This window comes from Beta vulgaris, chromosome 2, assembly GCF_026745355.1.
Source record: "Beta vulgaris subsp. vulgaris cultivar EL10 chromosome 2, EL10.2, whole genome shotgun sequence".
NCBI classification, from domain to species: domain Eukaryota; kingdom Viridiplantae; phylum Streptophyta; class Magnoliopsida; order Caryophyllales; family Amaranthaceae; genus Beta; species Beta vulgaris.
In genome coordinates, this window is record NC_079203.1 from 25024540 (window position 1) to 25045171 (window position 20632).

General features: G+C 36.4%; 1 protein-coding gene and 1 long non-coding RNA gene across 3 annotated transcripts; both read left to right on the plus strand.

The window, feature by feature from the left end:
• The first annotated feature begins 1704 nt into the window (after window positions 1–1704).
• LOC130590593 (uncharacterized) lies at window positions 1705–3188 on the plus strand. The gene is made up of 2 exons (XR_008968441.1): window positions 1705–1844; window positions 2933–3188. It is a non-coding gene; the product is annotated as an uncharacterized LOC130590593 (long non-coding RNA).
• A 1393-nt stretch (window positions 3189–4581) lies between these two features.
• Window positions 4582–17653, plus strand: LOC104906354 (probable mitochondrial-processing peptidase subunit beta, mitochondrial). Of its 2 annotated transcripts, XM_010695095.4 has the most exons (9): window positions 4587–5302; window positions 5826–5990; window positions 6054–6191; window positions 6274–6425; window positions 6509–6617; window positions 8832–8930; window positions 10834–10899; window positions 16961–17068; window positions 17172–17653. In XM_010695095.4, the coding sequence occupies exons 1-9, from the start codon at window positions 4658–4660 to the stop codon at window positions 17256–17258; spliced, it is 1569 nt and encodes a 522-aa protein (XP_010693397.1). In that variant the 5' UTR covers window positions 4587–4657; the 3' UTR covers window positions 17259–17653. The 2 variants fall into 2 exon arrangements, 1 of the variants encoding a protein (XP_010693397.1); XR_007271150.2 differs by lacking the exon at window positions 17172–17653 and having other exon boundaries at window positions 4582–5302; window positions 6509–6739; window positions 16961–17033.
• The last annotated feature ends 2979 nt before the right edge of the window (window positions 17654–20632 follow it).

A 20632-nucleotide genomic window follows, 5' to 3' on the forward strand; every position in this document is an offset into this window, starting at 1 on the left:
TTTCAGATCAAATGAGATCATATCAGATAAGTTCAGATCAAATCATGCTTATATTTAAAAATTCATTATTACTTTTATTACTATTATTTACTAGTACATTTGTTCAAAAGGATTATTATTGTTGATGTTTTACTTATTAATTATTAATATTGATAATTATTATTAATCTCATTGTTATTTTTTTTTGATGGGAAATCTCGTTGTTATTATTATAAGTGTCATTGTTATCATTATTTTAAGTTATTTTGTTGTTATTAAATAATACAAAATTAAAAGCCACGTGTTAAGTACATAAGATTTGCTCAAAAATAAGAAATATATAAAATATGATAGCTCAAATTCATGACAATGAAACTGTAATACCCCGAATTTTCAAACGATTATTTTATTATTTATTAAAGTTTAATATTATTTTCACTTGAAATTATATTATGATAATGCGATTTTATTTGATAAACTATGTTTATTAAAATAATGATTTCATTTAGTTTTGATTTATTTAACAAGTTTCAATTAAATTATTTACTTGTTTATGTATTCATTTTATAATTTATCAAATTTCATAAATTGGTTTATGGATACTTTTGTCCATGTTGTCCATCCATTAGTAACCCAAACCCAAATATTAGTCCAGGTCCATGTGTCTTTTACCAAAAAGAAAAGCTAAAATAAAACAAAAAAAAAAAAAGAAAGAGAAAAAGAAAAAAAGAAGATGAAACGTTTCTCATCTTCTTCCCTCCTCTCTTCCTCCTTCGTCTGAATTACAGCTCAAAAGGAGCAATTTTTTTGTCAACAATTCAACCTTGTCAGAAGGAAACTTGATATCAGTCCACAAAATCAGATATTGAGTAAATATTTTCAAAGTTCTAACTCTCTCTCCTCACTTCCTCCATTAATGGAGTATTGACCAAGCTCCACAAGTTCAGAAATTTTCCCCTATAAATACTGATTCATTCACATCAAAATTCCCAAGCAAACTAAACCACAAAGGTTGCTTCAATTCTCCTCTTCTCTTCCTTGAACTTCTGAATTTAATTTTGAAAATTAAAATAAAATTTAAATACAAAAAATTTCTCTGTCTTTCTTATCTCGCCGGAAACCACCTTTGAACCACACAACAAACAAGTCGAACCACCAGCAAAACCCTTCGCTACCCTCTTTTCGCGGCGCCTCTGCTGCGTCGCAACCCGCGCCCAACCGCCTGACCTCCGACCTGTCAGACCACCTCACCTGAGTTGGCCGTGCGCCGGCCAAGACCGAAACATCAGCACCACAGAATTTCCTTCGCCTCCCTGTTCCCCTTCTTTCGCCCCTCTCTGCTTCGTTCCTCTGTTTGAGGAACTGAGATTTTATAATCTCCTTTTCCCTCTTTTATTTTCTCTTTTAACTTACTTAAGTTTTAATTGGTTTTAATTATTTTGTTCACTTTTATTTTTAAAAACCATAACCTTCCTAAACTAGCTTACTTAATTAAGTTAGTATGTTTTAGTTTCACTTAATCTTTTATAAAATTGTTAATGTTTTCTAAATTTCTAAATTAAAACAAGGAGTAAAATAAAGTTAGTTTTATATATTTAAATTAATTGTTTAAGTAATTTTTGTGAGTACTTAAAACGATTTCTAAAATAATTCGAAATCGTAAAACTCTCTTAAACTAATTATGAATTTCCTTTAAGTTATTTGAATCATTTAAATCGTTTATTTTATATACGTATATAAAAAGGGGTTACTTAGGAACTAACTTAGATCTCGTTAATATTTATTGTAGACTCCGATTTCGTAGACGAGGATTATCAAGAGCGCTAACCTGTTCGTGAACTTAACTTTTGGGCACGCGTCACGAGGTAATCTTCAATGTCCATCTAAATATAGATCCCGTTAGCGTAAAACGAATTGATTACGTGATTATTATGTGCTTATAAAATTTATAAGTATGGACTATAATTATGGATTATCAACTTAATGCGGATTATGAATATGAATGACGAATGGACAATGACTATGGATTTTCGATTATGAATATGACTATGGACGATGTACAATATGACATAGATGTTATTATAACGTTATTAAAATCGGTTAATGTTATTTAATAATATTATGATTACATTATTATATTATTATTATATTTATTATTATTTTTGTTATTATTATTATCATGATTATCATGAGTATTATTATCATTAAAACTTTGTGGAAGTTGGAATTGATAAGAAATTGTGATAACGAAATGATTATAAATCTGAAGTGATAAATAAACTCAAGTGAGTTGTGTTGGAAATGAGTTATTGAAATCTCTATGAATGGTTGAGATTATGATGGATTGAATATGTTCACACTGGTTTGAACAAGATGACGTAAATGAATAAGATGATGTAAATGTATATGTGAATTATGTGATGACGTGAATTAAAAATTTAATCACGTAAAGTGAAATATCGGAGGGAAATGATGAACAGGTTGCCCTGTATGAGTGGTTCAGCGGCCCCTACAGGTTCTCTGGTTACTATGCTGATTATTCTGTTACTGTCTTCCTTCTATCTTGTTGTGATCCAAGTAGAAGGGGTGTGCACACTAGGGACTCTGTTATGGCCAATGTGATTTTTCGTAGGTGGTTACAGGGGGTTTCCCCGGCCTACAAGTAGGTGGTTACAGGGGGTTTCCCCGGCCTACTATGTTGAAGTAAGTGGTTACAGGGGGTTTCCCCGGCTTACTGGCGTTCTCTTTCCTCTCCTTGAATAACGGATTAATGAATTGTTATGATTATTCAGTGTATAATATGTGTGTATATTGTTATGACTTTCAAACTATTAACTATTATTTTACAAAGTATTTTCAACTTAAGTATTTTACGGGATGGAGTTGGAATTACTCAGTTTATCTGATTTTTGGGAGCTTGTCTCTCTTGTCTCTTTTCAATATATTTGTGCAGGTGGGTGATCGATCGGGGGAACAAAAGGGAAATCATTTAGAGTTGTCATCCACTTAGCATTTGATTAGCTTCCGCTGGAACTCTGAAACTTTTTAATAAATTAGTAATGTTAATGAACAATTTTTTAGTTGTAATGATTAATGAAAGTGAGATGGTGTGTTGTAACTTAGCCTTGCATTTATTTCCAAGGAGATAATTGCGGCGGTAGCACCACCCCGTCGAGTCGGACCCTCGTGGGTTCGTTTTCCCCCGAAAACCCGAGTTTTACCGAAATGAAAAAGGGTTCGGGTCGGCGGGGGTGTTACAGAAACTACTAAGTTTGGATTACATTTCGAAATAAGCTAAGTGCGAGATACAAATTGTAAAGTTAGATATGGTATACCTCTTCCTACCGAATTTCAAATCTCTCTAGTTATTTGAAGTTGCACGCTATCCATTTTTTTCTTGTGCAAGTCATAGTTTTTTTTTTTTTTGGTAAACATGCTGGCATTTCATTCATTACCTAATAATGTTAAACATATTACAATCCGAAAGTATTTGTTCCGAACAATAATTAGGGGGGAAGGGAAAATCCTAGTTACAATACTATCACCATCCATGTATATCTTATTTTATTTTATATGAAAAAAAGAGTTGAGTCTGCCGACTTCTCAAGTTGAAATATTTTTTTTAAGGAAAAGTGTGAAACATTTTATAAGTGCTCTTATAAATTAATGACTTGAGTTATGTAATTATTTTTAGTAATTATTATTATTATTATGATTATAATTATTGTTGTTGTTATTATAATTAATAAAAGTTGTGTAAAAGTTGGATAGAAATAAAAAGATATAATGTATTGCATAATAATGAATTACAAAGTAATAATATAATAGTAATAATATATTTTATAAAAGATAAGATCTTGTAAATCAAATAAGATCAGTTCAGATTAGATCAGATAAAAAAAAAAAGTTTAGATCAAATCAGATAAGTTCAAATCAGAAAATTTCAGGTGAACTAACACATAGTCTAAGGACGTGTTCAGCACAAGCTTTTTAAGTAGCTTTTAATGTCTTGACTCGGTCAAAACACTAATTAGAAAAGATAAGCGTGTTCGCAAAGTAGTGGTGTAAGCAGCTTTTAGTGGTACAAGTAGTGTTTTAGTAGTGTTTGTCAAAAGCTAAAATTTGTAGCTTTTGGGGTAGCTTTTAATGGTGTATAAATTGTATGTTAAAGTTTTATTTGAGTTTTTAATTAGTTATTCCTAACCAACTACTTTGACAGCTTCTTTTACCGAATATTAATATTTGTAGACCGCTACCTCTAAACCTCAAACGTTACTTGTAGTAACGTTCCACAACCGCTACTTATAATCTACTCCAACTGCTACCCGCTACTACAACCACTACATTACCAAACACTCATAATTTTCTTAAGTAGCGTTTCAATCTTGTCCAACCACTAACTGCTACCTCAAACGCTAGTGCCAAACAGGGCCTAAGTATACACGAACCACTAACAGCTACCAGCACAACTAACAACTAGTCACACAACTAAAAATACCACCATATCTACTGTTGCCGAACACGCCCTAAGTTTCAAGAAAAGAAGTAGGTTATGTCTTCGATGTACAATTCCAATTAAACCTGACCCCGGGGAAATGATGAATCGAGGGGCTTAATATTTAACCCTAATACACCTTCCGTTAATCTTCCCCCCCAAACATCCTCACAAGTAACCACCATGGCTCTAAGGCGCCTCCTCTCTCGCTCTCGTGGTTTCCGCCCCCATCAGTACCACCATCTTCACCGCCTGGCCTCTTCTTCTGCCGTCGCTTCTCCCTCGCCTTCCCCTCCTCCACCCACTGCCATGCTCTACGACCGCCTCGCCGAATCCGTAAAACAAAAACTAAATCGGCTCTCAAACCCCGACCCCAAATTCCTAAAACACAACTCCCCTCACCCAACCCTCGCCGATCACACCGCTATCCTCACCTCACCCGCCACCAAAATCACTACCCTCCCCAACGGCCTCCGCGTCGCCACTGAGTCACACCTTGCTGCACGCACCGCCACCGTTGGTGTTTGGATTGATGCCGGGTCTCGCTTCGAGAGCGCTGATACTAATGGCACTGCACATTTCTTAGAGCATATGATCTTTAAGGGTACTCATAGAAGATCTGCTAGGCAGCTTGAGGAAGAGATTGAGAATATGGGCGGACATTTGAATGCTTATACTTCTAGAGAACAGACTACTTACTTTGCTAAGGTTATGGATAAGGATGTTTTTAAGGCGGTTGATATTTTGGCTGATATCTTGCAGAATTCTAAGTTTGATGAACCCAGGATTACTCGTGAGCGTGATGTTATCTTGCGTGAGATGGAGGAGGTTACATTTTATTCTACTTTTTCATTTTGTTTGGAGATTTACTTCTTTTGCGTATATCAATGGCAATGTCGTGACTAAATTGAATCATATTTGATGAATTATTAATTGTTTTTATAAAAGTTGTATTGTAGTTTATAAATGTTGAATATTTAAACCTAATGTTGGACTTTGTACAAAAAATGTGGTAGATAAGCACCTACCTTACATGTTTATTCAGTGAATTATCAAATTACATTTGATTGTTGTATAGTATAGTATTAAATTAAAAACGTTGTATGGTAATTTGTGAATGTTGTATTTAAATATTTTTAATCTACTAAAAGGCCCCTCATATGCTTTTGAATAATGCCTATTTGTTTGAGATTGTTTGAGATTGGACAAAGCTAGAAATGGCGGGGCTCTTGTATTTAGGGTGATAGTGAGAAAAAAATAGCGCGAGATTTAGTAGCTCACTTGATTAATATGGGTGTATGTAGATTGTAAAAGATTATCTGTTTGATCGAAGTTGTTGCTTCTGCGTTAGGTTGAAGGGCAGACTGAGGAAGTGATCTTTGATCATTTGCATGCAACAGCTTTCCAGTATACACCACTAGGCAGGACCATTCTCGGACCTGCTGAGAATATCAAGACAATCACAAAATCTCATCTTCAGAACTATATAGCAACACACTATACGGCACCAAGGATGGTATGCTCTTATTATGAAAGCAGTTTGTAGGGCAATCCCTTGTTGCTGATACATGAATTTCAGGTTATTGCTGCTTCGGGGGGTGTTAAACATGAGGACCTTGTGGAGCAAGTAAAATTACATTTTACAAAGTTGTCAACTGATCCAACCACTGCTGCTCAATTAGTTGCAAAGGAACCAGCTACGTTTACGGGTTCTGAGGTGTGTCTATATCTATCTGTTCATTACTTGTCTAGTTGTTCCAAGTATTTTATTTTGTTCTCTAACTTGGATATTTGATCAGGTTAGAATGATTGATGATGATATTCCATTGGCCCAATTTGCTGTTGCCTTCAATGGAGCTTCATACACAGATCCGGATTCAGTTGCATTGATGGTTATGCAGTCGATGCTTGGTTCGTGGAACAAAAATGCTGGTGGTGGAAAGCATATGGGGTGAGTGACAGCGTCCACTCTTCACTTTGTAGTTCATTTTAAGCCAAGGCTAAGGAGATCTTTAACTTGCAACTTCTCGACAGGTCTGAGCTTGCCCAAAGGGTTGGCATCAACGAAATCGCTGAAAGCATGATGGCATTCAACACCAACTACAAAGATACTGGCTTATTTGGTGTTTATGCTGTTGCTAAGGTCAGAGTCACTGAGTCACATCCTACAATTAGGCATAACTTCTCAATCATTCGTGGTGCTCACATCATATGTGCTTCCTGGTCCTCTTTACACTCAAATTGCTGTATGACTGCTCAAAGAAGGTTTTGCCATTCAATTTCTTGTTTATTTGGGAAACTAAGAATAGTTAATGGTTTCATAATGACCGTGAGACCGTCATTTGGATAACCCTCTTAATCATGACACTGCTTGTAACGTACTGATGGTCTCTTTTGCATCATAATAATCCCTTAGCTTCAAATGCTAAGGCACCTGCTCTCCTTTAGGTCAAAGTTTTAGTTAAATTGTTTTAAAATACATTGGTAAAAAATGGCATTATCAATATTGCAGTTGTAATAATAGTTTTCAAAAAGCTTGACTTTTTAATATGTCAGTGTCTTCTACTTATAGTGGAGGGATTTGTTGTGTTTGTGGGTGGAGCCAAGTCAGCTATGGGCTAACTCTTATTTTTCTCTATTTTAAATCAGTTACTTAAAAGAATGACTAATTATAATTTAATTTTTATGTTGCCTACTGTTATTTTCTTCTAATTTGTTTTACAGTATAGAGTTGTAGATTTCTTAGCGGAATAATTTGGGCTTTACATGCTGAACATATCTGTAGTTTTCTACTCGATATGTTAATTTTTAAATGCTAGTTCTCTCTGCTGGATTTGAGCATGAATAAATTGGTAATTGTTCAGTTGCAGCCCCATGGACTGACACGCTTGTTCTGCTACAGCATGGAAAGATGAATTAAGCTCATAATTGAAAATTTTTCTACTCAATATTAGCTCTAATGAGTCTCCCATATTCGGTTCTATGATGTATCGCATATTCCTAATAGGTTTCAGATGTCTTGACCTTCTTCTACCCTTGTTTTTCATCTCTTAATGGTGTTAAGGCAAATATGTTCTCGTCATCTCGTGTCACATACACAAGCTTTACTTTTATGGACTTCAGATGCATGTTCTCTCTTTGTGAGGCTCTTTTATAATTGTTTTTCTAAACGTTTTGGAATCTTGCTGTATCTAGGTCCCATTGATAGTTGTTTTTATTTAAAACATTATGGATTCTTATATGATATGTCCTACAATACCCGGACACGGCAATTTGGCCGGCGTAGCGGTGTTGATATGACACAACATGGATTCGAGTACGGAATACGGGTCGGATACGTCAATCGACACTTGGATACGGCTAGATCTAGGAAGAGAGAAACAAAGATAGAGAGAGAAGATGGTTTACGCCATTAAATCTTGCGATTTAGGGTTTGTCAAACCCTAGATTTGTTGATTGGAGGCGAAATCTTGAATATTCTTTCTTTGAGATGTTGGGGCTTTGACTCGGGATGTAAACTCGCGTATGCTTGTGGAAGTTTTCCCATTGCCGTTGCTCTTTTTGCTAGCACTTTTTCCGGTGATGGTGTCATATAGAAGAAATGTACATAAGAAACATTAAAGTCTGGTTTTAACTCTTCCTTTCTCTCTCTCTTTTTTTTTCATTTCTTAAAATGGGTTTGAAATGGGGAAGGGGGACCACATTTTTTGTAAATAGAGTTGTACAACTGTAATGTCAATTTTTCCTCTTCTTTTATTTTTAATCTGATCAGTTGATGAGCCGTGTTTCTAATTTTTAATAGTCTCTTTCTTTTCTCTCATTAATTACTATTCTTATGCCTCTTTTAATTATGCTATTTAAAGCTTTGGACTTTTGACTTTTTTATTTTGTCTTTTTGTAAAGCTGAAAATTATAAAATGATGATGATGAAAAAAAAATAGTAGCCAACTTTAGGAGGGTGTCCCCTTATCTGAATTTTTTGGATTTGCCGTATCGAACACTCGGATCCATACCCGTATCCTTGTCCATGTAACATAGGATACGTTGATACCTCATAAGTGCAAGAGAAGGCCTTAAGGCCTTGAGCATATTACTTGCCAAGTATGTAAAATCTTTGAATTGAAGTCCCTATTTGAATTAGTGGAATTTTTAAATCCCTTATTATTATTTCCCTATATATATATTGGCTATGTTTGTCCGTAGTTGAGCATCAGAATTAGATTATACGGGGATTGTTTGGCTATGTAAATGATCATAAGGAGAGACCTCTGTGTGCTGTTACCTTCCTTGCTTCTAAAAGCATTACAGTTTTGCAAATCGATGCTTCCTGGCTTAATTGTTATATTGTTTTTTTCAGCCTGATTGTTTGGATGATTTGGCATGGGCAATTATGCAAGAAGTTAGCAAGCTGTCTTATCGGGTTTCAGAAGCTGACGTAACTCGTGCTTGTAACCAGGTATTCTCGTCTGTTGCAATGTTCTTCAGCGATCCCTCTCTTGTTCAAATGTATTTTACGTGGGTGATCTGTGTTGTCCTATTATGTTTGGGCTGCATATTAGGGGTGTGTCTTTACCTTAAGAAATTAAGTTAAATTCAGATACGTCCAATAAGTTTTTATAAGTTTCATCAAGTTCCAATAAGTTTATAAGCTCCATCAAGTTCCAGTTTGAGTGAAGTCGATGGACCCCCAATAAAGTTGTTGTCGGTGCGGTGCTTGAATTATGAGTCACACATGGCATGTTTGAGGCTTAGAGCGAATGTACAAATTTAGGGAAACCATAGAGTTGCACCACATGTTGGTTTTTTTAGAGTTTAGGGTTTTGGTAAAGAGAAAAGATCAATAGAGAAGCTAGCGAAAAGTTTGGGTAGTTATTTGAATTTATTTATTGGACTTACAAAGAACTAATGATTCATAATTTTGGTGCAAAATGTTGATTGTGGATTGAAATTAATAATATAAATGCATCTCTTAGAGTTATTCGAATGGTAATGGCTCTAATGAAAATAGTGAGATGATAAGAGTTTTATAGGTGGAAGTTGGTGGGAGGGGTAGAATGTCTAGGAATTTTAATATTTGAAGTTGGCCTTACTAATTAACCTAATATTTCCAAGTATTTTCCTTTATAGTAGAAGTCGTGGGGTTTGAGTTGTTTACCATATTTTCTCTAAGCAAACTAGTGATGGCCTTATCATCTTCCATTGGTGATGACTTGCGGAAGGTTTTTTGTGGTCTTGGTTGATGGTACTAGAACCCTCGTGCTTGACAGGGAAAAAATCAATGTGGAATGGCAAGATGGGTTCGAATTAATGCTTGGGTCGAAAATTTATGTTAATGTGCTCATGTTTAACCACTATATTTGGTTAGTGATGCATGTTTAAGGGTGTCGTATTAAGGTAGTTGTATGATTAGTTCAATGGATATCAAAAGGGAAGTTCCATGTGAAGTTACAGTCTATTATATTTTGATTTTTGACCAATGAGCATAGCATGTACATTAGAACTTTGATCTAAGTTTTTTTTTTTTTTTTTTCTAGATACTACCTTCGTATTGTTTAGTTGTACCATATTGAATATTTACACTATACATAAAATCTACTTTGACCTTCTTTTGTTATTTATACATTAGAAAATAAAAACAATCATGTGGGGTTTTATTAGATTCCTTTCGGTATATATCTTCAACCTTTCAACTTTTTATAATTTTTGCTTCAACGCAATTAGAGATTTTAATGCTCAAATTTGTGCGTTGGCAAATGTGGCAATCCCTCTGGGAACAACTGAAAAATAACCCAGGAAGTATTTACATTCGGTCCATTTTCCTTAAATGGTAGGTTGGCCCACTATTTCGACGAGCAAAACAACACATTTTTTTTTGGCCAACTTCTCTTTCTGTCGTACTTTACACTCTTTAGCTCTTACTTTTACTCTCATCTCTACCTTTTTCACTTTCTCTGTGGTCCAAGTTTAATATTAAATGTCGAATTGGAAAGAAACTGAGGGTATATTTTCTTGTTATAATTGCTCTTCTGAATTTCTCTTAATTATTCTGTCCACCCCTTGTTATTTTCTAAACTCTCATATTGTGCTGATTGTTATGAGTTTGGTCCCAAGACCAGTTTGAGAGCCTATAATGTCCGTTTTTAAGTAAACTTGATATGTCTAGAACACTTTTCTCTAAACCTCTTTTCCAACTTTACAGTTACTCAGTTTACTCTTGCTCCTATCTTAGTTGGAAACTATTGTAGGACATCTAAAACAGATTCTGGATACAATTGATGTGTGTGCAAGACAGTGGTAGTGCATATGGTTATGATTTTGCATATACATCTTTTAACAGCTTTTGTCTCTTGATATTACAGTTGAAGTCATCTCTGCTACTTCACATTGATGGAACAAGCCCAGTTGCTGAAGATATCGGCCGCCAGGTATATTTATCTCCTTTCCACTCCGTTATTATACGGTTGCACATATTGAGCAAGTATGATGTCCATATAACTCTTACTGCAGAACTCTGATGACTTGAATGTGTGATACATCATGAATGGTGCTATCAACTTTTGTTATGCCCTTAAAGCAAGGAGAGGATGATGTTGTTTTGATTGGTGCAAATATTTTCACTATGCACCCTTTGAATTATTATGCTCGTGTGTAGTTGATGTAAAAAGAAGTGGAAGCTTCTTCTGTTTGTTAAGTGAGCGACTTGCGAATTGTGAGGTCTCAGTTGTGAGAGTAAGAGCCTTGTCTCCTGGTGTGGAACACGTAAACTCCACTCTTTAACTACCATGCTTGCTTAGAGATCCATCTCTTGAAGATTGCAACTCCAAGATGACACTAACAGAATCCGTTTTTGTTTAATCTAAGTTAGATTTTAGTATAACATACAATGAAATGTTAATATTCAACTCACATCGAAATGTATGTTTTTATGCTTATTATAGCATGAAAAGTGGACAAAACATAGGAAAATCAATTTACTTGGAGGTTAAATGAAAGCCCAATCAATACCCTAATGTTCTAATCGATGATAATAGTATAATACTCTTTTTGTTCTTTATTGATGTACCCATTTATTGTAGATCCAAAGACCAAGTGAAGTGTAAGGGAGGGTCACTCGCAGGAGAGAAAGTGTGTATAAATTATATTTTAAGAGAAATAGAGGGTATGGAAGAGAGAGAAAGAGTGTGGGCCAAAGATAAGGATAAAGTAGATGTGGATAGATTTTGAAAAAACAGATGAAAACGATAAGCGGGTAGATCAATGAAAAGAGGATGGAGTATATCCTAATAATCAACCCTTATAACATGAAACTTCTTTAAAGGCCCCAACCATATCATAAAACATAAAAATTTATAATGAACTGAGAAATTGGGTAGTGAAGTAAAGAAGTAGATAATTTTTTTTTTGACAGGGAAATATTATATTATTCATAAAAAGCCTTCTTGGCAGCTACATTAATATTTGAACAAAACTCAAAAGAACATAAAAAACAGCAACAAAAATTACAATCACAACACCTAAACTTGATTCTATTCAAGCTCATCTCCACAAAGGTGGTTTCAATCATGAAACCATGTGAAATCTTCGATGACATTGCATCTTTCAGTAAAATCTTCACCAACGGTGATGTAGATATTATGGAGTAAACAACTGCCCCATAGATTAAATCCTTTTGAGTCAACATCATCTTCCCCAACACAAAGACCATCAAATAGACAACGTAAAAACATCCATCCAAACTCCCATAAAAGGAGACAAATAACCCAGAAATTGGGGATACAATTCTCACAAAGGAGAAAAGAAACCCAAGAATTGGGAAGAAACCTCTCATAAAGTGAGAGACTGAAGGATTATTATGAATGAAAACAAGAAAAACTAAGAAATTGATTAAAGATCTTGGGCTTACCATCATCAAAGAGATGATGATGACAGCCCCATTGCGGCTTTGAAAAACTAGGGTTTTTTTTTGGAGACAGAACCGACTTTCTAGAACCTTAGAACAACTAATGTTTTGCTATAATACTATCTTGTAAAAAATTTGGAGAACAATATTCTCTCACCTTTGTTTTGGTATTCACGATAAAATCAAGCCAAAAAAAAACAACAAAGAAGTAGATGATGATATTTGATTGATGGAAATGCAAATTACAGAAAATAAAAGGATAATTACCAAGTTTTCGAGTGACTTGGTCACACTCCTAAACTAACCTTTAAAATAAACTTCTCCAATATTTTCTTGATGATTTCTTCCCTCCCTAATCTCCTCTACTAGTCTACTTGCCTTATTCCCAAAGCTAGCATATTAACTAGACTACTAGAGTATATTACTAAAATACCCTTGCTCCCCTAGGCTAGTCTATTACAGATTATGAAGTGATGTCAGTAAAATTACTTCCCTCCTTGTTATAGAGTGGAAGTATTAAACCATTTTCAGTATTCTACTCCAAATTAAGTGGGGTCAAATGGAAGAAAGGCATGAATTATCATAACATCTACTTTTTTTTAATTAAGTTTTGTATTAAACTAAGTGGGTTCAAATGTCCCCACAGCTCTGTTACCCGGACTCGGCAAATTTTGCCATATACCGGTGTCGGTACGACACGACACCGACACTGGTACGAAATACGTGTCGGATCCGACAAAGTTCACTCGGACACGGCGGCTCTAAACCCTAGATTCTCAAACCCTAGAATTCGAAGAGGAGAAGAGAAGAAAAGAAGAAAAGCCGATAACTCACCTTGACTCGCCGACCGGAGCTTCAAACTCGCCGGCGAAACTTCGAACTCGCCGGTAAGTGTTTTGTCTCTTCAGTCTTCACTTCTCTTCCTTCTCTCTTCTCTTCTTCTCTCTCTTCGATCTTGTTTAGCTGTTCTGTCTCTTCATCTTTTCTTTTTCTTTTTCTTTTTGTCACAAAGTGCACGTGAGTGCGTGACTTGTCCTTTTCTTTTCTCTTTTCTTTTTTCTTTTTTCTTATTTATTTTCTTTCTCTCCTTTCCTTCTTGTGTTCTACTTTCTTTTATTAAAATATTTTTTTTCTTCTCAACAATACCTTAATTTTATTAATATATTATAAATAGACAATTATAAAATATAAATTAGCTAATTAATTATTAAATTTTATATTATAAAATATTATTTTCGCGTACCCGTACCCGTGTCCAAATTTCGGACAGAGTCCCCGTGTCCTGATTTTTTGGAATTGCCGTACCCGACACTCGGATCCGTACCCATATCCGACACTCCTAGCCGAGTCCAGGTAACTATGCCCCACAGTTTGACAAGTACATACATCCCTGATTGCAAGCATGAGTTTTTTTTCTTCAGAAAAGTAAAATATAACATTAAAAAATAATCCAATGATCACTATAAGCTTTTGTTTTAAAACAAAAACAAAGCTTCTCAAAGTTAAATTTCTCAACCTATATACATGTTTGGTTGAAATGAAGAATTTGAACTTGCTTCTTGCATATATCTTACTCTTAATGGTTTGGACTTGTTTTGTAGCTGCATATATCTGCCCAATTATTGTGCTCAAGTGAAACTATTCATTACCTAATATTATTAATTTTTGGTGGAGTCATTTTAGGACTCATGAAGTATTAAATGCTGTATGATCCCTTTTTCTTCTTTTTTCATATTATTTATAGAACAAAGAGGAAGAAAGAGAAATTTTTGGGTGATTCAAGAGCTAAAAATCATAAAAGCATATAAAAGGCATATATTGGAGACATCTTATATTTTGAAGTCTATTGGTCGAGATTTTATTTCAAAATTACCTTTGTTTTGGTGACTGCAACAATTATATAATTTTAATTGTTCTATTTAATGTTCTAATTTATCAACTTAATCTCAATGGATGAAATGGTTAACGGTATTATCAGTTCCATCTGTATGAGGTCCTTAACCTTGATAATTAAAAGATGAGGTCCTTATTCCCAACACTTTGTTTGGATAGCAATATAGGAGGGAAAGGAAGGGGAGGGATAAAGGAGGAAAGGGAGGGGAAAGAAAGGGATGGGGAAGTTGTAGTTTCATTTTCCCTTCAAATCTCTTCAATTTGGAAGGGAAGATGTTTATAAAAGAGGTAATGCTAGCCTGATGACATTCCTTGTGTCTTTCAAGAATATTGAAGATGTTAGAATGACTGATGGATGTAATATCACCAGGTGTAAATAGTTTTAGAAGTTGTTGGTATTCTTCAGGTTTACATTGCTGTAAGTTGAATTGTGATGTGGGAGAAAGTTTAGAATTTTGCTGCTATTGCAGTACCCTTATGGATGTGGATTGCCTAGGGTGCAGCCTTCAGACAATTTGGACTCCACTAGTTCAACATTGTGCCTGCTATCAGCTGAAGTTGTATGTGGTACACAAAGTCACAAAGACAGCTACGAGAAACGCATAGGTTTTAAACAAGTTGTATTTTGAAACAAATATAACACTTGAGAGTCTCAAAGCCTGTCATGCAAGTCAGTAGAGGAGCCATGGCTGCATAAAATGTAGACTGGATGATTTTGTATATGAATGTGTATCAGATTGTTCTTAGCTACCAGTCTGGCAATGCTTATAGACCTTCCTCTGATTTCCCTTGTTGATCAGTGAATATGTACTTAAAAGAAGGTTTCAATAGCTCTGTGACCATTTCATGCTCTTTGTAGAATATTGTACTCCATTAGTCTCAAAATACATTACCCATATTGCTATTTAGAATGTCTCTGAGTATATTTCCCCTTCCCTTGTTTGGATTGGGACCAATATCACAATTTCAATACAAGTTATCCTCTATCCCTTATCACATCTACTTTTTCTCTCCCCTACTTTTGCTATGTTTTCTCAATAAAATTATTACCCATTATCATATTTACTATCTCACTTTTATTACACTATCTTTCAGACGGCCCACCTTATACTTCCTCCTAAAATGTATTTTGGGATGGAGGTAGCACTTTGTAACAGACTTGCATGTTTTCAGATTTTTGTTATGTTAGGCAAAAGTTATTGAGCTAGCAAATAGGATGTTGTGGTAGATGTTAATTGTGAGCCTATGAAGCTTTGAAACGTTGGAAGGGCCGCTTGTCAACATATCAGAATCAAACAACGACTTCCAGAAAATGGGAATTAAATACCCCCGAAATACCAAGTTGATATATATTGGTCGGTTAAAAAGTTGAGACAGGCAAATAACCATTTTGAAAGTATGTTTTGGTTATTTGGGAAACATAGCTGCTTAGACAGTAGATGAGGAAAGGAAAGTCGTTAGAATTGGCAACTGTTTAGCTGGATATCTGGGCAGTGTATTGGTGGTGCGCTTTGAGTTTCTGGTGGTAAAGAGGTGGTGTTGGGCATCATGGAAGGGAGAGGATGAGGTAAGAGAGTGGGAAAGAGAGTGCTGGTGATTTGTTACAGCCTTACAGGTCAATGATAAGCACAAGCAGTCATCAAGCACTGCACTGTTCTGTCAATTTCTTTCCCCTCACCTTCACTTCACGTCACCTCCTCTTTCCTATGTTATCTCTTTTGTCCTTTTTTTCTATATCGTCTCTTTCGTCCTGTTCTTTCACTCCTTTACCTCCTCCATGGTTGTGGGTAAGGGCGGATTATGATGGGGGAAAAAGAAGTGGAAGAAGGTAGGGGTGGGACTGGTGCTAGCAGCAGCTGTCACTCTGTCAGGAGATGGAGGCGCCCAAGCTAGCAATGGTGGCAAAGGGTGGATGGGGAGGGGGAGGAAGGGGATTTTTGGGTTTTTTCTTGGTTCTTTTTTTGTAATATTCTAAAAATGTGTTGTTGACTTTCAAGAATATTCTGGGAATACATCATAGGCGGTGAGACCCTGATTTTGAACAATACCTTGATAGTTGGTAATGTTTGGCGCAATTTCTGTAGTTTTAATTACAAGCATATTCCACCTATTCTTGTTAAGTTGGATTGAGTTGTATATACTATTATTACTAAATTAGTGTATTAGGATATGCTTGCTGAAACTTTTCTATATGCTTGTGCCCATTCAGAAGATTAAATCTTGTCAGATGGAGTCCTTGTGGACCTTTAAGTTGTCCTTTCAAGACCGAAGTGGTAAAGAACAAAAATTGGGGTGATGATATCCAAAGATTTAGCTGAAAGTCTCCAAGGGAAAAATGAAAGTTTCAGCTATTTCTGTACAGTATGGCAAAGAAATAGCAGAAATGGTTAGGATGGCTGGCTCGCAATGGCTGAAAGCTGAAGGAGATCTTGAATTATGGTGAAAAAAGATAGTTTCACAGATCTGGACAAAAGTTTTTGATAGGGAGGGATTTGATTAGTATATTGATAGGCTTGTTGTACCTTGATTTCTGTCCCCTTTCAAGTGAATTAGCTGTGTGGCCCTGTATAATCCTTTGTGATGTTTTTGTCGTCCTATGCTCATAATGACAATATCCTTACCAGTTACAACCTCAGTTCTTGTGTGAAGTAGTGGCTGTGCTGATGTTTTGTCTTGCTATCTTGTTCCTGTAGTTGCTCACTTATGGCCGGAGGATTTCATTTGCCGAATTGTTTGCTAGAATTGATGCTGTAGATGCGAGCGTTGTGAAACGTGTTGCTAATCGCTTTATTTATGACCAGGTAAGAAATTCAGTCTCATAAGGTCAGAATATCATTTTTCGTACTCATTATGGTGGAATATTTTTTGAATTTTTTTAAAGTTTGTATTTTTTATTGATTGCAGGATATTGCTATTGCTGCCATGGGTCCTATCCAGAAGTTGCCCGATTACAACTGGTTCAGACGCAGGACCTACTTTAACCGTTATTAGGTTATCTTACCATTTCTTTTAGTGAGCCCTCAAATGGTGAGATTTCATATATAAGTTTGTTGCTTCTTCTTGCAACAAAGGTCTCAAAAGGTTGTTTGTATTGCCATTGTCATTCAACTTTTTCAGTACAGTGCAATTTTGTAACGTTAATTTTAGGCAATAAATTACGTGCCTCTCAGTCTCTCTTTTCAACCTATATTTTGTAACGTTAGTTTCTGTGGCAGTTGTTATTGGTATAGTAAGATGCTAAATTTGGGTTGAGATTTCCTTGTACGCCTATCTTTAGCTGTATGCAATTCCTTGTCCTCAAAAAGGAAAAATTCTTTATATTTTTTCTGCTCTTGAAAGAGACAGTAATTCGGAATGCTTCTGAAAAGCTTTTGGTTTCTGGTGAATTCGCTGGGATAATTCATGTGACAACTAGAACGGGGAGAGGGGTTTTTGGGTTTACTTCACCAATCACTATTAGCAACTGCCACCAACAATACATATGAAAAGAGCTAACAGTGACACAACAAACCATCTAGCAGGGACTCTTTAATCATTTCAACTATCTATATATAGTGAAGTACGAAAGGGAGAAGCATGTTTTATATTGAAATGGTCTAATCTAGGGGTGTTAATGAGCCAAGCTTGCTCGTGAACTGTTTGAGTTTGGCTCGGTCAAAGTCCGGCTCAAGTGGACTTGACTTGAGCTCGGGTTTGTCTCGATAAATTAACAAGCCAAGCCCAAGCTGTCTATGGCTCGACTCGAAGGCTCGTGAGCAAGCTCAAAAATTTGTTACTTGTGTAATATATATGCAAATTAACGGTATTTCACCGTATGTCCTTGACAAATTTTTTTTGCACCATATATCCTTGTAAGTTTCCGAATTCACCATATACCTTTTACTTTTCAAAAAATACGTCAACTTGCCCTTATGACTAATGATGTTAGACTTTCGTTAGTCATTATGTCGTAATCCTCCCTAATCCTAATTAACTAACCTAAATCGAAACCAAATCCTAAACCAAACCCCTTAATCTAATACCCTAACTCCCTAATCTAATACCTAACCACCCTAATCACCACCCCTCCCCCACCCCTACCCCTAGCCACCCACTGCCCCACCACACATCCCCCATCCCCTCTCCATCGCAATCCCCTCCCATCCCCTTTCCCGCCAGTCGCGCCGCCCCCTCTCCTCCCCTTCCCTTCGCGCACCCCTGAAACCCTCACACCTGAAACCCTTGCATCTGAAATCCTTTCAAATTGTCGATTTTATTTCATTTCAAGGGAAGGGGAGAGAGGGGATTGCGCGACGTTTGCGAGGGAAGGGGAGGGGGTTGCACGACATTTGCGAGGGAAGGGGAGGGAGGGGACGGGGGTTGCGACAGACCGACATCAAGTGTGGAGGGGATTCATGACAACAGTTGGGGAGGGGAGAGGGGTTCGCGACAGGTCGATATCAGGGGAGGGGGAGGGGTCAACGGGGGAAGGGGAAGGGGGTTAGGAGGGGAAGGGGGGGGGGAGGTCAACGGGAGAAGGGGAGGGGGTGGTGATGGTGGTGATGGTGGTGAGGGGGTGATGTGGCAGTGGGGGTAAAGGGTGGGAGAGGGGTGGTTAGGGTTTGATTTAGGTTAGTCAATTAGGGTTAGAGAAGAATTAGGACCTAATGACTAACGAAAGTCTAACATCGTCAGTCAAAAGGGTAAGTTGATGTATTTTTTGAAAAGTGGAGGGTATATGGTGAAATTGAAAAATTGAAAGGATATATGGTGCAAAAAAAATTTGTCAGGGGTATATGGTGAAAAACAACACCCTTATTTACCCTTATTGTTTGTTATGTCTGACTTTTCTTGGTGAAGGCTATGTATACTTTGACAATATTTGACAATTTATAAGCTGTACAATCTAAGGTTCGAACAAATAACTTAAACACTATCTAATTATTCTGAAGTATAAAACTATTAGATTAGATTGTCCACAAGTCTACAGTAGCTAGGAAAATATCTTTTTGGTATAGGTGGTGGGAATATTTACAAACCAGTTTATGGAATCTTCACGCCAAGGCTTGTAGCTGGGAAGATGATTTTGCTTTTTAACTTTTATATGTCCTATATCGAAGGAATAACAAGTGTATTGAGAATTCATCACTATAAATATAGGTGTATCTGCTGCTTTTTAGATATTTATAGATGTTGGGCCTAGCTTACCTAATGGGGATGACCATTTAGCATCTAAATCGTTAATGAATTAAAGATTTGAGTTTGACAAGATTTAGTTGGGCCGTAAAAATTTTAAAGCCTGATTTATCTAATTCAATCAAATCAATTTTGAGCCGAGCCTCGAGCCGAGTATGGGTCTGATCCATTCGAGCTAGGATCGATGAGCTTCGAGCTCGAGCCGAGTTGGACCTCAATAATATTCGAGCCGAGCCAAGCATGGACATGTTCGGTCTTGGTTGGCCTTGTTAACACCCCTAGTCTAATCACCCCCTCCCCTCCCCTCCTCCGGTTATCTTTCCAAAAAAAGAAGTGACTTCTCCAAATCTTGGCGATGTAATTCATGTTGAACGGTTTATCGTCTTCGTAGATGAATTCTCGTTTTTTTACCATGAGAAAATTTACATTAATTAAAAACAGGATTACATCCTAAGAATAGTACATTCATTCCCAAAACAAAGAAACTAAACTGAGCATTATGTGCTCTTATGGAATAAGTACAACAACGTAAATAACTGAAACTGGGAGAAATCTGCTCGAATTGGTGGTATCTGAGGTTGGATAACTGGATAGCTATGTTGCTGATGGAAGACGAGCGCCAGAGAGCTGAATAGAAGAGTAGGAGGGGGACCTGCTTCACAATCGGTGAAACAAAGAAATAGCGAGTTGAGGAACTCTCAATATGACCAGTCAAGGTCGTTTGTGACTTAATACCCTTTGCAATGAGACTTCTCATGTGAGGAGAAGCTCAAATGAGTTGATGTGTTATAAACCCAATTAACAAATTGAGGAGCCGCTGTTAGATATTGTTTTGTCAAGGTAATGATCGATAAGATCATTACCAAGCGAGACGGATTGTTAGATCTCGAACAAACATCCGATTCGCAAAATCAAAGAGAACAAACCCCAGCCATGAAACCACTTGCCATGCAAACCCGCACCAATCGTACAAACCAGACCAAAAATTTTGAAGACAATAACTACGTCTAGCAAGAAACAGAAGGACCAAGCAGATTGAGAAAACAAAACACATACTTATACTACCACTACCAAGAACCAAACAACACGGAAAACCAACTAGGGGTGACATAACAACTCGAACAGGAGATGAGGAAAGGGAAGCCGATGACTACCGCAAAACTAACCAGGGGAGGGGGAGGGGAATCCCA

What these genes read in the sequence shown, in the direction of transcription:
- LOC104906354 (XM_010695095.4), top strand. Translation starts at nt 4,658, where the DNA reads ATGGCTCTAAGGCGCCTCCTCTCTCGCTCTCGTGGTTTCCGCCCCCAT. An exon ending in TCTTGCGTGAGATGGAGGAG is followed by an intron (nt 5,303 to 5,825) that starts GTTACATTTTAT and finishes CTTCTGCGTTAG; the next exon opens with GTTGAAGGGCAGACTGAGGA. An exon ending in GTGTTTATGCTGTTGCTAAG is followed by an intron (nt 6,618 to 8,831) that starts GTCAGAGTCACT and finishes TGTTTTTTTCAG; the next exon opens with CCTGATTGTTTGGATGATTT.